This window comes from Dysidea avara, chromosome 10 (assembly GCF_963678975.1).
Source record: "Dysidea avara chromosome 10, odDysAvar1.4, whole genome shotgun sequence".
NCBI lineage: Eukaryota > Metazoa > Porifera > Demospongiae > Dictyoceratida > Dysideidae > Dysidea > Dysidea avara.
Window position 1 is genome coordinate 8,027,454 of NC_089281.1, and position 18,774 is coordinate 8,046,227.

The following is an 18,774-nucleotide window of genomic DNA, read 5'->3' on the forward strand; positions in this document are numbered from 1 at the left end:
GGACCACTTACTAAGCTGTCTCTTGATTTCTTTTCTGATGACATTGAGAATTCTTCAGATTTTCTTTTTGAATTACCCATGTCAGGCTCCTCCGATTTTCTCTTCCTGCTGCTTGTGGTAAGATCCTCAGGGTTGGTTTTTAGACTACTTGTGATAGAATCTTCAGATGTTCCTTGTTTACCACTTACCAATGGAGAAACCTATTTTATGTTAATGCAGTCAGGAAACTAAGTCAACAAAACTTACCAAGTCTTGTTTAGATCTTCTAGGAGGTGGTGGAACCGCACCAGGCGGTAGATAATCCTGTAAAGATTTCCTAAATACACATCATATACTTAGCAGCTTTGCAAATACGAACCACTGGGTTACCGTTTTACATACACTACTTCTACAGTTTGACCATTAGCCAAGTCTGGGCTGTTCAAAACAGCTGGGGAGTTTAACACTGTAAACCATAATATTAAGAGCAAATTTTTGCTTTAGTCACAAGATGCGTACATACCTGCATCTGTGAATACTTGAATTTCATACGTGAGGTCAAAGTTCTTTTCTCCTTCAAAGAAAAAGTGACACCTTGTAATACACTATGTAATTACCTTTCTTCAGTTTAAGACCAATAAACCAGCGTAACTGGTCTTCCTTGCCCCTGTTAGCAAGTAGCTAAACTGGTCAGACAACATAAAGAACAACTAACCCTGTGGGATCTGGGGTGAACGTCTTACAGTTAACATGTGCCAGTTCAATGCCCTCGTTATACTCCAGTTTTCCAGTTAAAATTCTGACCTTGGATTCTACTAAACCAGTCCTGTACCACACAGTTACAGAATGAGACACCAAATTTAGATATCATACCATTTGAGAAAAAGTTCAGGTGATTGTGCTGTTGCCGTAATGACCATGTAATGTCTTCAAACAAGAAACATCACGTCAGCAAACATACGTAATGTAAGAACATACTTACTTGTACAGTGAAAAAAATGCCAAAGGATCAAACAATTCATCCCAGCTTTTCTTCCCCAATGCAATGTCATTACAAATTGTGTGACCTGACAATCAAGCTGTGACCATAGTGTAGTGACACACAATATAGATACCTCTTTTAAACTCTTCTTTCATTACAGCTAGGGTAGAGTGAGTTACATTAAAAGTAGAGTTTTGTTGGGGGTAAGCTGGGGTGATTATAGGCATCAAGTGGTACTTGTCTGAAGGGTTAATACGTGGATCCCATACGGGTAATTCCAAGTCAACATTTTCATCCATTTTCTTCAATAACACTGGATTTGGCCAATTCCTTAGAAATTATTTGTAAACATATAAACACATTGTGATCACCAGTATGTACACATTAAGCTGGATCCTCAAACACATTAATTTTAAAAACTCATGGATGTAATTACACACTACCTTGAAATTTGGCTTATTTGTATATAGAGTACTTCTTGACATGCTAAAACGTTTTCAAATTTTTTTCATTCAAATGCCAGATACAATATTTACGGTCAATCAAAATTTCCACCATACATTTCCTAGGGGAAACCATAAAGTGTGGTATCCATTAGGGATGCAACAATATTACAATGTATTGCAATATTTTCTACCACAATCCAATACAATATTGTCATTGCTATATTGCAATACACTACAGAGCTGTGGTTTGTAGATAATTACCCAGCACCAAAGGCACCAGAAAGTAATAATTGATGGTTTATTGATGACCAGAAGCTATACCCTGAACATATAGCACAGTAGTACTAGCCTAGCTACTTGTAAATGCATTTGATGATGGTTGCTTGACCTGTGGGTATACTGTCTGCTGTACCTCAGCATACAGATATGGGCTATTTAAACAATTGCAACATTCACTCTTACCACATTTCAACATCGTATTCAAATATTGCAATACAACAACATATTGCAATATTTTTGAAAACAATATGCAATGTGGAGTTTACCCATATTGTTGCATCCCTAATATTCATTACAGCCCTTTTCCAAACTTGTGATGGAACCAAACCACACATGTCACCTTTAATCATCTGGTTGACTGAAATGTTAATTCTCTTGAGAAACAATCCACTTTTCATTTTTAGCTGTTTTTAGGATCCAGCTCAACTTGTACACACTACCAAGTGCTATATACCCTTACCAAGTGCTGAAGACAAAGAAAAACTTTTGTACAATAACACCAGCAACAGCATTAGGATATAACTGGCAAGTTCTGGCAACAAGCATAGACCAAGACACACCACCCAAAAAGCCCAAAGCATTGGAATATACTCCCCGTCCTAAAATGAAATACATTTATAATGACCAAGGCATGGCTTCATGTACATACGTTTAGCCCATAGTTTAATAGCTCTTAATGCCAACTTGAAGCTTTCATGAGATGGAACAAGACTTAAGATTGCATCAGTGACTCGACAGCCTATAGAACATGAATAGAACATACTACATCTGTTCTTAATAATGCTCACCATTAAGGCTACGCACACACTTCTGATCGAGGTTCTTTAACAGATTGATATCTAATAAATCCAACTTTTTGGGAACTGAAGTAAAAGCCAGTCTAGCAAATAACATATCCATCTTCAGAAATAAAAACATACTACTAAGAGATTCAACTGTGTCAAAGCCACTTACCTCTATACCATCAAATTCAAGCTTTATAACTGGTACAAAAGCATCTTCAATAGCCTGAATAGGGCACAATGCAAATGTGGCTGCCATTGTAATACACACACACATACAAAAAGACTTACTCTTAAGTGTTTAACTTCTTTACAGTCCTCCAGACGTTGTTTAAATGATTGAAAGAAGTCAGTTCTCTCAATGTGCCTTGGTGCAATTAATAGTGTATCAATATCAGCTCCCTTGCCATGTACTCCCAGCCTGTATGATCCAAATGTACAAATCTTTCCACCGGTCACCCTTGCTTCTGCCTCCGATTTTCCTTTATCAAGACTGATATCATGTATCCATCGGTTTACCAACTCATTGAGTTTTCCCAGTACAATTAGCCTAAGGTTGACCTAACTTTTGGCAAGCACTGTTTTTGCCTGGTACCTTTTTTCCATGCCCTCATCGGAATCAAATACATCATATTGCTCCAAGCACTGTGTCAATTCATCAGTCAATTTGTGGTCCTATATTAAAGGCATTATTCAGCAACTTGGTCAAGTTTAGTAGGGGCATTACCTCAGGTTTGGGTGGGGCATAGCTAATGGCAGATGTAACGCCAAATACCTGCCCAGACACGGGTGGGCTCGCCTTGTTCATAGACCTAAAACACGTACATGTATATTCTATTTAATGCCCCTTACCATTGCTAAATTACAACAGTACTATAAATCTGTTACTACCTGCTGTACCATGTAGATAATAAACGGTATGAAGCAGAAGCAAATATACACGTAGTACAAAGGTGTTTAACTTTACTACGTATTAAAGTTACAATACTTACTCAGGTATAGAAGCTGGTTTAGCCATACTCTACGCCACTCCCCAACCACACGAATACAATTCGCTACTTTGCTAGGGACGCATAACTTCGACATGAAAACAAAGTTTAGGATGTCCGCGCCACGGTCCTACCGCTCGCGCATGCGTATTAAACAATGCAAAAACCAGACGGGCGTGGTTGCAAAGATGGGCGGGGTTACACTATCGTTTTGTTGACTGGATTATTGGTGAAGTTTAGTTAGAATGAGCTGGTTACTTGACCGTCCAAGACTTGTCACTGAAGGTAAACTTAGCGCCTTAACACTAAGCCTTTTAAAACCATTTTTATAAAATAAACAATATGTCACATGAGTGAAATTTTATGTGCAAGGTGTTGGTTTGTACCTTATTTTTTTAGCTTACTTCATTTGTGTACACGTATGTATGTTTATTAGATCAGTCCAATTCAGGCCTGGCTTCTGACATCTATACAAGGGAGTCTCCAGCTAATTAGGATGTCCTGCATGCATGAGCCATTAAATCTTTATAAATTTCATTCATAATGTACTGTATTGCTACTACATTTCAGGCATCCCCTTCAGGTTTAATCACGTAGAGTGGTACTCAGCTAGTTGCCTGTGATCCAGAGGCTTGTACTTTTTTCTCGGCTTTTTAACTCTTAAGCTTATTTTTTGGTTCTCTATAGGATCCTTTCCAGACTAGCTACCTACTGACTATAGCACTTGGCTATAATACAATGTCACTATATATTATGGAAATTCCATTAATATCTGTAACATGGATTACGTCACTGGTCACACTATTGGCGTTTCTCCGACTATTACGCTTCTATTAACATGAAACACTTAACAAATCTTACACTTCTTACAGTGCACCAATAAGTGTTCTATCTGGGGTAAATACAAGATATGGATTTTGAAAATTTTTGTAACTTCTGTTTACGGTAGCTAGTTGAGAGGCTTACTGTGCCATCTAATTACTACAATCACTAGACATTGCGGCACTCCTGAAACTGTCAAATGTGTTGATCTCCCCTTTTTACCTCCTCTGAAGCAGTCAGCTAAGCTCTCATACGTTCTGGCTGCTGAACAGTCAGTTGATCCACTGATTGTAGATCTGTTCTGCTACCAGTCCAGAGGTGTCCTTGACTGCTGCTAAGGCTTAAGTTGCCAACATTTGCTCTGCTGCATTCAAGAACCACACAAGTCATTATTTACAAATTGATTAGGAGCCATTAACTGTTCAAAATAAATTATTAGATATCGTCAGCTTGCCCTTTGTGGAAGAGATTGATGTATGGCCTCCCTGAGAAACAACTGTCCTTGCTATGTGCTGGTTGTGATACTCCTATGAACCTGACCAGGTAAATGTGCTCTCACAACAAACCATATCTTGACTGTGTGCTCTGTTCGTATACCTGGAGGCATGATCCAGTCTTGCAGGTTCTCGTTCATGAGCTCCAACCAGAATTTTTCAAACTTTACACACACCTTCCAGGCTATCTATCACTACCACCCTTAGTAGACCTGACTTGGTCTTGGTTTCTACGCCAGAATGATTCCACCTGTTTGTTTGAACTGACTATCCCAGCAACATCCACGGGCTCAGAAGGAAGATCGATACAGCTCTTTACTACATGACCTTCAACATTCTGGGTTAACTATTGATCTTATTTCTGTTGAGATAGGATGCCAGATGTTTAGCCCACTTTGTACTTGCTCAAGTGGCTAATGCTTGTCACATGAAGAGAACTATAAGATCACTGTTAGAGCAGACTGCTCAAACTTTTAACTCTAGAGCTTCTCCGGACTGTGATCTATTGCCCCAGGTCAACTGAGCTGAACATTATTACCGCATATTATAATTATTTTTGTATTGTAATTTAATTGGTGTAAGCCATGCCAGAGCTCTTATACTGACCACTCTATGGCTATCAGTACCCCTGGGTATAGGCCCCTGTACGTATCAATACGATTGCTTTCATGTAAATTATCTAACTAGTGTAAAAATGGAATCATTTCAATGTACTAGTTATCAGTTGTTGTGTTTTACTTGTTCTTTTACTTTTGCTGACTGCTATGATTTGTGTAGGTGCCAAACCTTCTGATGGTGTCCCTGACATGACTGTTATTAGTGAGATTGATGAGTATGGCATAAATGAAAATCTCAAAGTGCGCTACAACCAAAACAAGATTTATGTAAGCCACACTTGCCTGCGAATCTGTTTGCATGTGTACATTGTTTACTACAGACATATACTGGAACAATCCTTGTGGCTGTTAATCCATACAAACAACTGACTGTTTACAAACAGGTAGCATATTTTGGAAATATTAATCGAGTTGTATTGTAACTTCATTAAACACATCCAGGAGATCGTTGATGCATACAAAGGGAAGAAAATGGCAGACATGCCACCTCATATATTTGCAACTGCAGAAGCAGCTTTGTATTTTTTAGAACGAGATAAAAAAAACCAGTCATGTGTTATTAGTGGTGAGAGTGGTGCAGGAAAAGTAAGGGATTGTATAAGGACCTGCAACATTTATAATCTGTGTCAATTTTTGTAGACGGAAAGCACCAAATTTATATTACAGTATCTTTGCACTGTTACATGCAGTACCACTCGGTGGATTGAACAACAAATTTTAGAAGCAAATGTCATCCTTGAGGCATTTGGTGAGTACCAGCTAACTAGAATATAGTAGTGAAGTTATACAACCGTTGAAACAGGAAATGCAAAGACAGTTAGAAATGACAACAGCTCAAGATTTGGGAAGTTCATACAAGTGTGCTTTGATAAAAGGAATCAAATCAGTGGATCGGTGATACAGGATTACTTGTTGGAACAGTCCAGGCTTAGTTTTCAAGCACGTGATGAGCGAAACTATCATGTGTTCTACCAACTGGTGGCTGCAGCTATGGAGAGTCCTGAACTGAAGGCTCAATACATGTTGGAACCAGCAAAAACCTTCCACTACATCAACCAAAGTGGTTGTTACACTCTACAAGATGTAGATGATGCTGAAAGCTTTAACAATCTTCGTCTTGCCATGAATGTTTTAAATATGTCACATGAAATGCTGGATGGAATCTTCAGTGTTTTGTCTGCTATCTTGTGGATTGGCAATCTCAGCTTTGCAGACACTGATAAAGAAACATGCAAACTCACAAGCAATGATCAGAAGATAGTACTCAAGATTGCTAAACTGCTGGGAATCACAGACGAGCAAACCGCTAGAGCATGCACTATTAGACAGATTAATGTCAAGGGTAATGTCACCAGTATTGGACTGAAACTGAATGAGGTATCTAAATAACATTTGCTAGTAACAATAGTTCAGTTTTGTTTGTTATAGGCACGTGATAACAGGCATTCAATCACCAAGGCACTCTATTCTCGCACATTCACCTGGCTGGTACAGCAGATTAATTCTTGCACAAATCCAGGGGCAGACCAATCACGGTTTATTGGAGTGTTGGACATATTTGGTTTTGAAGATTTTGATGTAAATAATTTTAGACACATGTTGTTGTAAATTTTACATGTTTTATCTTCTAGACCAACTCCTTTGAGCAATTGTGTATCAACTACACAAATGAGAAATTGCACAAGTTTTTTAATCATTACGTTTTCAGCTTAGAGCAGCAAAGCTATGCAGAAGAAGGAATAAAATATTCCCACATTAAATTCACTGACAACACGGTCTGTCTGGAGTTAATAGAAAAGGCTCCAAAGTGTGTCTTAAAATTGCTGGATGAAGAGTGCCGATTTCCAAAGGTAATTACCAAAATATCACTTCATTTGTAATGGGTGTAATCCATTAGGGAACTGACACAAGTTTCATTGAAAAACAACATCATGAATTAGGAAATCATCCCAACTATATCAAGGGGTCAGACAAAAGAAGATGGGGAGTAGAATTTGGTATCAAACACTACGCTGGTGCAGTTGTGTACACCGTGAAGGATTTCCTTGAGAAGAACAAAGATCATCAACAAGATATGTTGTTTGACTACATGGAAAACTCCTCTATTCCATTTGTGAAAGAACTCACTAAATACAGGGTAGGTCTATATATTGTCTGCTCTATGATGTCTTATCTGGAATATGTTGATGCATGCATGCATTGGTATTAGTTAATACTTGTAAAAAATTAATTGTGAAGTGGGTATCAGGATTGTATATCAATGGCCTCACAAGCATATTATTGTATTCGCTGTAGTATCTTCTATCAGTATCAATGGAGATGGCTCGCAAGAAAGCACGTAGTGCTACAGCAACAACAAAGGTAATGTTAATTACTTGAAACTAAAATTTAAAGCTTTATAATTATCTTCAGGGTATGCCGACAGTTTCAGAAACATTTCGCACACAGCTAGCTGCACTGGTGGATTTGTTGGCCAACACCACTCCATGGTATGTGAGGTGTTTAAAGCCCAATGAAAACAAAGCTGCAAATGATTACGATGACAAACTCATTGTCACTCAACTGAGATATTCAGGAATGTTGGATATTGTTCGTATTCGGAAAGAGGTGATTTTGTTATAATCGTAAGCATTTAATTTATTAAGTTTGCTCTGTAGGGGTATCCAGTTCACGTACATGCCAAAGACTTTTTAGAAAAGTATCGATGCTTGGCAGTAAAGGACCCTGAACCTCTCCCAGATGATCCAAAAATGGCTGTCAGAAAAATCTTGAAATCTTTTAAGCTACCAGAGACAGAGTGGCAAATTGGAAAGACAAAAGTGAGCCCAACTAAACTGCAGTGTTGATACAAAAGCATTGACCTTACCTTGTGTATATAGGTGTTTCTGAGAAACAGCGTTTTTGATCCATTGGAAGAAAAACGGAAAGCTTTATTGATGGAGAAGATGATTGTTATTCAAAAGATCTGGAGAGGTTTTGTCAAAAGAAAAGGTAAGTCTAAAATTTATGAATGGAATGTCATAATCACTCAATGTATCAGCATTTCTGAAGCTTCGTAATGCTGCTATCACCATACAAAAACATCTAAGAGGCAGCCGACTACGTATTACATTTTTGAAGAAACGAAAAGCATCTATTGTGATCCAGTCCTATTATCGTGGCATGAAGGCCCGTGATCTTGCTGCTGCACTGAGAAAAAAGAGAGAAGAGGAGGAGGCTGAGCATAGAAGACTGAAACGAATTGAGGAAGATAAACAAGCAAAATTGAGAGCAGAGAAGAGCATGGAAGAGTCTTACCGTGCTGCACAAATGGAATTATTGACACTGGCAAAACTTGCAGAACATAAGATCAAAAACACTACCACATCATCTGGTGAAGTTGATCTTGACAAAATGTTTGACTTTCTTGCTGAAGCACCTAAACCAAAGCCCGGAAGTGAAAAGTCATTTTTTGCTGAGATCACTGCAGATTTAGAGTCCATGTTTCATGAGTCACAAGCAACAATGGAATCTGTAAAGTCATCCAAGTCTACACAAGCAGCACCATCTACTCCTACCATCAGTGGTGAGAAACTAACACGAACACAACGACGGCAGCGACGTATAATGAAGAAACTGTTGGGAGTTGAAGAAGAACAAGCACGTAAAGGTGAAGAACAATTCGACCCTACGGCATACCCGCTACTCACATTTGCTGAAATATACTTCAACGACTTTCCAAAAGACAGTGGTACTCTTAAAACATTAACATGGAAAAAGGAAACCACCCCAAAGGTATGTGAATATACAAAAAATAGTGATTATGTAGAACTATGCTTATTCATTATAGAATGTCGTTTCAAAAACTGAAATGCTAACATTCACACCTAAAGGCACTATCCCTACCTCAATGGTTCATATGCATGATCCAGACAATGTCAATTTAGCATGTAACATCTTCAAAGATTTTTGTAAGTACCTAAAAGGAGACATGAAGCATGAGCAACAGTTGCTGACTATACAAAGTACAATAGCTTATGGTATTGAAAGACCAGAACTACGAGATGAAATATTTTGTCAATTAATTCGTCAAGTGACTGAAAACCCAAAGGAGGATGCTACTCTAAGAGGATGGCACTTCATGACACTTTGCATCTTAGCTTTCCTTCCAGGAAGATCATTCAACAAGGTGAGCTAAATACTAAAGAATACAGCATGATTACTATTTTCTTGTACAGTACTTGCAAGCATACTTCATGGGACTCACCAGTAATCCCTTAGTAGGCAAGTATGCACAATACAGCTTAACTGCTTTGAGGCAGACAAGAATAAGCACCAGAAAACTACCTCCTTCGAGCATGGAAATTGCTGTGAGTACACCTGTAAATTGTTTAATGCAGTGCTACTGACATTTTACAGAGTGTCCAAAATTTGAATCCTTTGATTTGTCGATTCTATTTCCTGGATGGCAAAGCTAAAGCAATGGGAGTTATTCCTTCAGCTACTGCCGCTGATGTCATTAAAATGCTTGCAGAAAAGATAGAATTGAAATCCACAGATGGATGGGCTTTGTTTGAAGTGAATCCTGAAAGAGAACACTTCATTAAAGGACACGAGTACATAGCTGACATTCTGTCTCAATGGGAAGGGTAATACACAGAGTTACTGTACATTATTCATATATTTGGTACTGCTATAGAGATAAAAGATCATCTGTTCAAATGACAAAATACCAAACAGTTTCAAGGCTACCAACCTACACACAAGCCTTGGGTGGAGGGGATTCACGATTTGTATTTAGAAAAAGAGTATTTCGCAAGCCAAAAGAAATCCCAGAAGACCCAGTGGAATATCACCTCATGTTCGCACAAGCAGTTCACTCTGTTGTTAAGGTAATTGTGCAAGGAAGGATCAGTGATGGTTTTTATAGTATGGATATACTGTAGCTTGATGAATATCCTGTAAATGAGAGTGTCGCACTGCAGCTAGGTGGATTACTGGCACAAGTTTTGTGGGGAGATTATGATCCCATGCTAACTTCAAGGTATAATATTTAATTAGTTTTTTCATGGTCCTGACTGACTCACCTTTCTCATAGACAGAAAAATTAAAATAAATTCTCATTAGTAAGGAATTGAGCTTAACTACTCTGAGCACCAGTGTTGTATTTTTTTCCTATACATTTAGCAACTGCAAACATATTCTCAAGCATATACCCATGCTGGGTTGCAAACAAGCTAGTACTGTTCGTCAATACTATGCCCTCTACTTGTATTTTGTAATTTTTCACTCCTTTCATGCTGATTTCCGTTAATATTTTATTTACATGCCAACCTACTGACCCTATACTCATAAATTTATCACCTAACCAGAATATGTGTAAACTATATCAGGTATGATGAAATTGATCAACTACTATCACAAAGAATTATTGAAAGCAATAAAACTAAGACAAGAGAAGAGTGGAAGAAAGCTATGGCACGTGCTCATGAAGTTAGTATAACACTTTCACCTAACACATATGTATGTATAAACAATACTCCAGGAATATGGTACTGGGAAGACTGAGATACAGGCTAAAGTTTGGTATCTCACTTCAGTCAAGCACTACCCACTCTACGGCAGTACAATGTTCCATGTACAATACAAAGGATTCTGGTCTTACCCAAACAACCTTATATTAGCCGTAGATGTACAAGGAATCAAATTTGTCAACCAGAAAACCAAACATGTTAGCTGAGTTGGTTTTATCATTGTACCTCAAACTCTATTCCACAGATCATGGCTAACTACAAATATGACCAACTTGAAAGTGTGGCAGTTGACATTGAGGATCAAGCCATTACTTTAAACATGTACACAAATGCCCCAGAAGAGCAGAAGTGCTTCATTTTTGAAACAAAACAGAAAGAAGACATTGCAAATTTGATTGCAAGTTACTCGCCAGCCCACAATAACTGGCAAAGAGTTGGGGAGAAGAAAACCAAACAAGTAAAACTTTGAACATCTTTGTACTTACAAGATGCATATGCAAATGTTTAGGTACACGTGACAGACAAAGATAAATACAAGTTGTGGGATGAAGTCTCGGCATGTCGGAAGGCACTGGTAGATCATAAAATGCTGCGACGTCCATTAGATTCTTCTGGTGGTTTCCTAACTACCACACTCAGAAGGTGAAGATTGGTATGTGGATGTTCTTGAAATACTTCTTGTAGGTACAATCGTATGAAAATCGATCGTCTACAACAAAACAAACAAGTGAAGGATTTCGAAAAAGTTTACAAACAGAGCTACTGGTCATATTCAAAGGGCATGTTAAAGCAACCATTAACTGTCATTGAAGGAGCAGAATTGGAAGAGCTAGCGATTAAAATGTTCTATTCCTTACAACACCATGCCGGTAATTCTATTTATCACATAACACTTTAATTGAATATGTCTTTCAGGTATTGCATCTGGAGACAAAGGTGGTTTTGAAGCAGATTACGAAGACGCTGCTGAAATTGTTCAGATAGTTATTGCTAAGTGCATAGAGAAAGAAGCCCTGTGCAATGAATTTTATTTGCAGCTCATCAAGCAAACCACAGATCAACCTGGTAGTATATATGTATACATAACAAATAAAATAGTCTTTCATCTTATAGATCCTAACAGTCGAATTAACATACAGAACTGGCGTTTTCTCTGTCTCATTTGCGGAGTGGTTGTACCTCGCAACAAAATCATTCTAAATTACTTACAAATGCACTTGAAACGCTGCTCACAAGATACTGTTACTGAAGAGGGCCAGTTTGCTCGCTACTGCTCACAGGTATAGGATAGTCTTGCATTTCTTTAAACCTTACAATTTCACACAGGCACTGACAAGAACAATGGAGAAAAAGAATCGTAAATATCCACCCTGTAGACAAGAGATTATGTGTGTTGTGAGAAGGTGGGTACAAACATAACTTCCAAGATTACACATAAAATGCCAATCCCACAGGCGTATGGTACATGCAAGGTTCCACTTCATGGATGGCCAATTTCGAGCACTTGAATTTGATGCAGCAACAACAACAATTGAGGCATGTTATTTAATATAAAGCATCATATCAATTGACACACACAACAGGCAATAGAATTGGTGAAGGATAGAATAGGTTTACAACAGTCAGCAGTTGGTTTTTCATTGTTTGAAGTCTTTGGACCTCTTGAGCGAAACATGTTAGCTGAAGAGAAAGTAGCTGATGCTCTGTTTAAATGGGAGAAGTATGCACGCAGTACCAACTCCCCAAAAGTACTTAAACTAACATTCAAGGTAGGGACCACTAAATTTGTTGTATGATTCAAGAACCATTCCTGTTACTAACCCATTCAGAAACGCATCTTCAAGAGACCATTTGCTAACCCAAGAGACTCGGTAGAATTTAACTTACTGTTTCATCAGGTGAGATACTGTGTTTAGTACCCTTGCTGTGTACACAAATGTCTCCTAGGCAATTGATGATGTTGTGAGTGATCGATTCCCAGTCACCTATGATGAAGCAGTTCACCTGGCTGCACTCAGGGCACATGTGACATTGGGAGAATACACCCATACAATCAACATGACTGACTATACGTCAGTTAATATGAAAACTTTAAGCTTTACTACCATCTATTATGCTTTGTTTCAGGTCCATTATTGACCGATACATTCCCAGACACTTGCGACAGAAAGCTCGACCAGAGGACCTTGCCAGAAAACACAAAGAGCTTGTAGGAATGAGTGAGAAAAAAGCCAACGAAGCATACATGGAATTTGTCAGACAATGGCCTCTCTATGGTTCAACTATTTTTGATGTTCTTCAAGGATACACCACCACTCTACCTAAAAACCTGTGGCTAGCAGTGAGTGAAAATGGTGTACACATTTTGAAAAGGAGAAGCAAAGAACCTTTAGTGAGTTATGACTACAAGAGCATAGTTAACTACAGGTAAGCACATTAGTTTAAGCAGCACCATATACTACATGTACATTGCCTCATGTAGTCCTTCCCTGAAAAACCTAATGATAGTGACAGAGAGTCTGACAAGGGGTACAAAGTTTGTTTTCAATACTAGTCAGGTATTCTTTTTTTTGTCAGTTTCCCTCTCCATATTTTATGTTCATTGTTTATTCTTAGGCATCTCAAATAGCTCATTTGATCAGGGACTACACCCACTTAATAGTGGAAAAACAAAGAAAGGTCTCACTGAGGCGACTAGTATAAAGCATAGATTATAATGTTTAGACAATTTGCTGCACCTTTGCTAGCAGAGTAAAAATGGCACTGGTAATAATATAGTACAGAGTGTTAGTTTTTGTCATAATGTGTACATGTATTAGTATGAGTATATTAATTGAGAAGAACTGATATGTAATAGTTATAATATATACTCCTGGGTATAATACTCCAATCCCATAAGACAAGCTGAAATTTTGTTTGCTTCTTCTCTTAGTACCACTGGTGGTTTCTGGGCTAACAACAAAAAAAAGTGTAAACATGGGAGGAGGTAGTTGTCATCAACAAACCAGGCTTTATGTACACTTCACCACTTTCCTTTCACCAATATTTGATTCATAACAACTGCAGCAAGTTCTTGCAGTGTTGATACAAAATGTAGAAAGCAATAATTTGTAAGAGAAATTATATGTTGCATATGTATGGAGTGTAGCTATCAACTGGTTGACTTGATGGTGTTGGGCACTGGAGCTATTTGGATGCTGTTAGTTAGTAATGAGGTACCTTCCCATCTTCTTAATTATTTATTCTCCAAGCTAAGTCACTCCTGACTGGATTCAAACAATTACTCTAATAGAACACACACATGTAACTCGGTCATTATAATGACACCTCATACCTTCTTCACCCAGACCTGTTGACCAGTAGCGTGACTATAATAACTTTTTTCTCTAGATCAGCTTGCAGTTGTTGCTGAAGCATCTAGGAAAGTGTAGTAATATCAATGGTTTCCTAAAGTGAATCAGCAACAAAGATGGTGTTGTGACAGCATTAGTAATTACCCTTCTTACCTTGGTGGTGGTAGAATCTATTCCATCCTATACAACTTGTGTAGCTCAGTCTAAAACTAAAGAATTTACTCTGAAATGTTACAAGATTCAGTGATGCCACATTTTGCAAAACATTCTTCAGTTTTTGACTGAAAGATGGTGTATTACTGATTTATTCAACAGACAGTTAATTAGTAATAGACCACTTTCATTAATTTCTGCACATACACACACACACACACACACACGCACACACACACACGCACACACACACGCACGCACACACACACACACACACACACTGCGCTCCAGGAGCTGGTAGTGGCTTTAAATACTCAATACACTACTGAATGTAAGTCACTGTGCCTTTAATACTGTGTGAGGGTCTTATAAAACACTCAATTATTGACAAGAACTCAAGCGCACAACATTTTACACTTCAACCATACAGAAAAAAAAAACGGTATATCACTGTTTGTGGAAAATATATATATAGGAGAAAACATTCTGACCACCTGGCAGACTCCTGTAAGCGTTTGGGTGTTAATCGGATGGCTGCAGGTTCAAAGCTAAGTCCAGTCATACATTTTTCTCCTTTCTCCACCTTTTCAAACATACTCTATGTAACAACTTTAAACAGGCTGTAGGATCAAGAACAGACCTTCAAGTGCTGTAGAGCCTTAATAAATAAACCGAGGGAGAGAAAACCATCATGAATATGATGAAAGTGTACAAAAAAAATAATAATAATAAAACAGTATGAGAATCCTCTGACAAACATGCAACCACATAATTATCGATCCACACAGTAGATGCATTGTTAGTATAGCCCAAAATTAGCTAAATCATACATTTTTCATAAAACCTCATAACCTTCCACATAAATAGCGATCCTCATGACATGTATTTTTTGCCATCACAGGTTTGAACTTTGGTGACCTTTGTGGTCACTTTTGCACAGAAATTTGACCATTTCTGTCTTTATCTCCCTAAGGCATTAATTGACATGTTAAAACATGGTACCAAAGTAAAGGTCTTGTTGAACGAAACAACTTGGTTTTTATTTGAAGTTAATAGGTAATTCCATTTTGAAGTTATGATCACTTTTATTAGCTGCAAAATTCTTTGAGTTTACCTGCCCTTGGGGTGTAAAACCATACGGAGGTAAATTATTTCAAAATTCATGGGTAATATAGATTATAATAACTTTGGAATTAAGTTGCTTCGTTCAATATCTTTATTTTGGTACCATGTTTTAACAAGTTAATGCCTCAGGGAGATATGGACAGAAATGATTAAATTTTCATTCTGTTTGTGTAATGTTCCACCAGTAGTTCAGTACCATCATACTAAATGTATTCCCTTGGAGCCACCCATTCACTTTGGTAGCCCCCAAAATCATTATCATACAAGGGTTAAGCCATTTTTTGTGTCTCCATATCGATACAAGTTTACCTTCTCGCAGCGATTCTTTAGATATAAAGCACCCCCATTGGTGGAACAGTGCTCCACAATACCATTAACAGATGCCATTTGAATAGTTTTTGTAATGATTACTTTGTGTATGTATTGTCTTGTTTATAACTGTAGCTAACTGTAGTGTTTGTAGTGTACTGTACGTATGTATTGTAATGTCTCCTGCAAGGAAGAACAGCTTTTGCTGATTGTGTGGAGTTTAAAAATATCTATCTATATAAAAAAGCATGTCATGAGGAGTACTATATATGTGGAAAGTTTCATGGTTTTATGAAAAAGTGCATGATTTTTGGGTTGTGCCGCTATAACTATGTGGGTATGACAAGGAAAACAATGTAAGCTACATACAAAAAAGAAAACAGAACAACAACAACAAACAAACAAACAAAGAACTGTACAAAGAAAAATACTATAAGTCAGGGTTGATAGTACATTCTTTACAGTTTCTACCAAAACTAAAAGATCCTCTGAGATGTAGAGATTGATGTTCTGGCCATTTCATTCAATAGGTCTCTACCACAGGATTTTGAAATTGGTAAATCCTGTTGTATGAAAGAAACTACATTCTTAACTCCCATTTGATTGAAAATGTCCATTTGGTCCCACATGGGGTACTTTGAGATAATAAGTCACTCTCTAGCATAGGAGAAACCATCCTGACCACCTAGCAGACTCTTGCAAGCATTTGAGCATTAAATGGATGGCTGCAGGTTCTAAGCCGCCCATGGACTTTTTCTCTTTTCTCCACCTTTTCAAACATACTTTATGTAACAACTTTAAACAGGCTTGTAGGACCAGGTGCCCTACAGATCTTCAGCACTTGTAAAGCCTTAATAAATAAAGAGTGGGACCTCCACTATCCAAACACCTGTGTGCCAGTTCAATCACAAAAGTGTTCAGATAAGTGAGTATCCCTGAAGCCCATTCATTTACATAGAGCTCTGTTCAATTACTCTAATAGAACATACACCTGTTGATGAATACTCTAATAGAACAGTCACACCTTCGGTATATGTGATTGCTTAACCGGCCTGTTTTGAACAGTTAACAATCCTACCATTAATTGTCCCACAAGACTAGGACGCTGTGAATATACATATTTTATAATTGCACAATTACCTCTCCCTATACTTTTAGCCTTCATGCCAGTGGCAATTGTAAAATCTCTTCCATTGTTAGTGCCTAATATTTCTTCAAAATAATTCAGCAGGAGCTCAGTTATCTGAACAGTAAGGCAAGAATGTTTCTGATGGTTAAATACCAACAAAAACTTAGGATCAATGCTGAATGCACTAAATTCCTCAAACTCAAATAGTTAATCCATCAAAACTTTAGTCAATCGGTGGAACATTAGTTGAGGGTATCTTTAACACACAGTGAAGTGAACAGCAACGGAGACATCTATGGGCACATGGCCAGGTAACTAACTAGCTGTACTAGTGGGTTTCATCAGTTGCTAAGTTCAGCTCCATTCTCTAATGCTTGGCACCCACAGAGCAAGGAAATACTTCAGCAAGGCAACAATTGGTGGTGCTGGGGCTGCTGATATTTAACAGCTGGATAGGTTGGAGCAATGCACAAAAAGACAAGTTTCTTGCTCAAGACAATAACACCAAATGGGAATAATAACCTAGAACCTTTTGATTACTAAGCCAGTGCTCTCAGTTATGATCACTCCCCACTCATACACTATTTGGTTTCCAAATTTGGTAGTGAGTTATAGATATGAGGGTCTGGGGGCATAGCCCCTAGCCGCTGACAGATTGTGTACATTAAAAAATACTTCGAAAATTTTCATGATTTCTTGGGTGATAAACTGTTTTCAATATATTTCAGTCATAAATGTCTTCAGAGCTTCCCCCAAACCCTTCGAACAAGTTTCTATGAAATTCCAAAAAAAATTATTTTTATTTAACTGAATTTCTACTAACTACTGGCCTAACTGATTGCCTGACTATATATAGTTGGTTCACATTCACCTGGTTGTCATTACATGGGACAGCTTCCCAAACATTTGGTAGTGCTGTGAAGTTCACACCAATATTAATCAATTGTATGTGCTGGCCATGCAGGTATAAATGTAAATAATCCAAATGGCTACATATTTAATTTAAAATAAAAACTTGATATTTTACCATAGCAAAATCATTAATTTCTTTAAATTTAAAGTTGGTCTGTTATGAATGTTCTATTAGAGTAGTTTGACTGCTGTGTTGGAATACATTTGACTGCTCTATTAGAGTATCTTGATTCGTAATGGTTTTTCACTTGTCCTCTTTGTGAGGAATTGTCGTATAAGGTTCCTATTACATTGTAGTTATGTCTTGTATGCTCCCATTTATTGTGTATATTTAGTTGTTCTATTAAACTATAAGATAGTCTGGTGCTCCTTTTGATTTGGCTATGACATTACAGTAATGCATACAGGTCTACTATAGTTAAAATTTCAGAGGGGTTTCTGGAACTCCAGGAAACCTCCCTATATATGACCCTGCCCCTGCACATAAACTTTCATTTTTCAAGAATTGCAGTTGGAAACAAAGGTGGTTTTAAAGCAGTGTTGCTAAAATTGTTCAGGTAAGTGTTTTATTCTTCAAAAAATACACCACCACTCTACCTAAAAACCTGTGACTAGCAGTGAGTGAAAATGGCATACACATTTTGAAAAAGTAAAAAGCCTGTGACTACAAGAGCATTTGATATGCCTCACATAGTTTTTCCCTAAAGAAACTTATAGGAGTCTGACGAGGGGCATAAAGCTTGTCTTCAATACTAGCTAGGTAACTTTTCCCGGTGTTTTCTTATATCGTCTTTATTCCCCATCTTTGATGCTTCCATTTCATTTTACTTGCTTAGGTACCTCAAACAGCTCACCTGATCAACAACTACACCCACCTGGGAACAAGTCTC

General features: G+C 37.7%; 2 protein-coding genes and 1 long non-coding RNA gene across 3 annotated transcripts in view; 1 reads left to right on the plus strand and 2 right to left on the minus strand.

Moving 5' to 3' along the window:
* Window positions 1–3,618, minus strand: part of LOC136268339 (poly(A) polymerase type 3-like) — a 4,039-nt gene extending 421 nt beyond the window's left edge. Inside the window, exons 1-17 of the mRNA XM_066063641.1 lie at window positions 3,461–3,618; window positions 3,196–3,280; window positions 3,064–3,143; window positions 2,760–3,018; window positions 2,641–2,694; window positions 2,475–2,586; window positions 2,336–2,425; window positions 2,147–2,285; window positions 1,095–1,291; window positions 962–1,046; window positions 853–906; window positions 695–805; window positions 597–646; window positions 503–553; window positions 370–445; window positions 247–316; window positions 12–200 (exon numbers count right to left, since the gene is read on the minus strand). Of these exons, the coding sequence (XP_065919713.1) occupies window positions 12–200; window positions 247–316; window positions 370–445; window positions 503–553; window positions 597–646; window positions 695–805; window positions 853–906; window positions 962–1,046; window positions 1,095–1,291; window positions 2,147–2,285; window positions 2,336–2,425; window positions 2,475–2,586; window positions 2,641–2,694; window positions 2,760–3,018; window positions 3,064–3,143; window positions 3,196–3,280; window positions 3,461–3,486 (1,728 nt within the window). The 5' untranslated portion in view covers window positions 3,487–3,618. The remainder of the gene's footprint in view (window positions 1–11; window positions 201–246; window positions 317–369; window positions 446–502; window positions 554–596; window positions 647–694; window positions 806–852; window positions 907–961; window positions 1,047–1,094; window positions 1,292–2,146; window positions 2,286–2,335; window positions 2,426–2,474; window positions 2,587–2,640; window positions 2,695–2,759; window positions 3,019–3,063; window positions 3,144–3,195; window positions 3,281–3,460) is intronic.
* Window positions 3,610–13,750, plus strand: LOC136268330 (myosin-VIIa-like). The gene is made up of 34 exons (XM_066063632.1): window positions 3,610–3,742; window positions 5,551–5,657; window positions 5,711–5,773; window positions 5,832–5,975; window positions 6,030–6,138; window positions 6,193–6,767; window positions 6,819–6,968; window positions 7,022–7,240; window positions 7,288–7,527; window positions 7,686–7,751; window positions 7,803–7,997; window positions 8,048–8,209; window positions 8,270–8,381; window positions 8,431–9,164; window positions 9,220–9,558; window positions 9,608–9,739; window positions 9,789–10,018; window positions 10,069–10,261; window positions 10,316–10,413; window positions 10,763–10,862; window positions 10,915–11,100; window positions 11,148–11,360; window positions 11,412–11,545; window positions 11,588–11,772; window positions 11,819–11,968; window positions 12,017–12,183; window positions 12,230–12,306; window positions 12,358–12,439; window positions 12,487–12,672; window positions 12,733–12,801; window positions 12,851–12,975; window positions 13,031–13,330; window positions 13,386–13,461; window positions 13,520–13,750. The coding sequence occupies exons 1-34, from the start codon at window positions 3,703–3,705 to the stop codon at window positions 13,604–13,606; spliced, it is 6,045 nt and encodes a 2,014-aa protein (XP_065919704.1). The 5' UTR covers window positions 3,610–3,702; the 3' UTR covers window positions 13,607–13,750.
* On the minus strand, window positions 13,620–18,650 carry LOC136268376 (uncharacterized). The gene is made up of 3 exons (XR_010706992.1): window positions 14,410–18,650; window positions 14,238–14,350; window positions 13,620–14,188 (listed from the first exon to the last, which is right to left on the minus strand). It is a non-coding gene; the product is annotated as an uncharacterized lncRNA (long non-coding RNA).
* Window positions 18,651–18,774: the final 124 nt, after the last annotated feature.

Bases quoted from the DNA above. Each gene is read 5' to 3' on its own strand.
- LOC136268330 (XM_066063632.1), top strand. From the start codon at position 3,703: ATGAGCTGGTTACTTGACCGTCCAAGACTTGTCACTGAAG. The intron at 6,768-6,818 runs GTATCTAAATAA...TGTTTGTTATAG, and splicing joins TTGGACTGAAACTGAATGAG to GCACGTGATAACAGGCATTC. The intron at 9,559-9,607 runs GTGAGCTAAATA...TTTCTTGTACAG, and splicing joins CAGGAAGATCATTCAACAAG to TACTTGCAAGCATACTTCAT.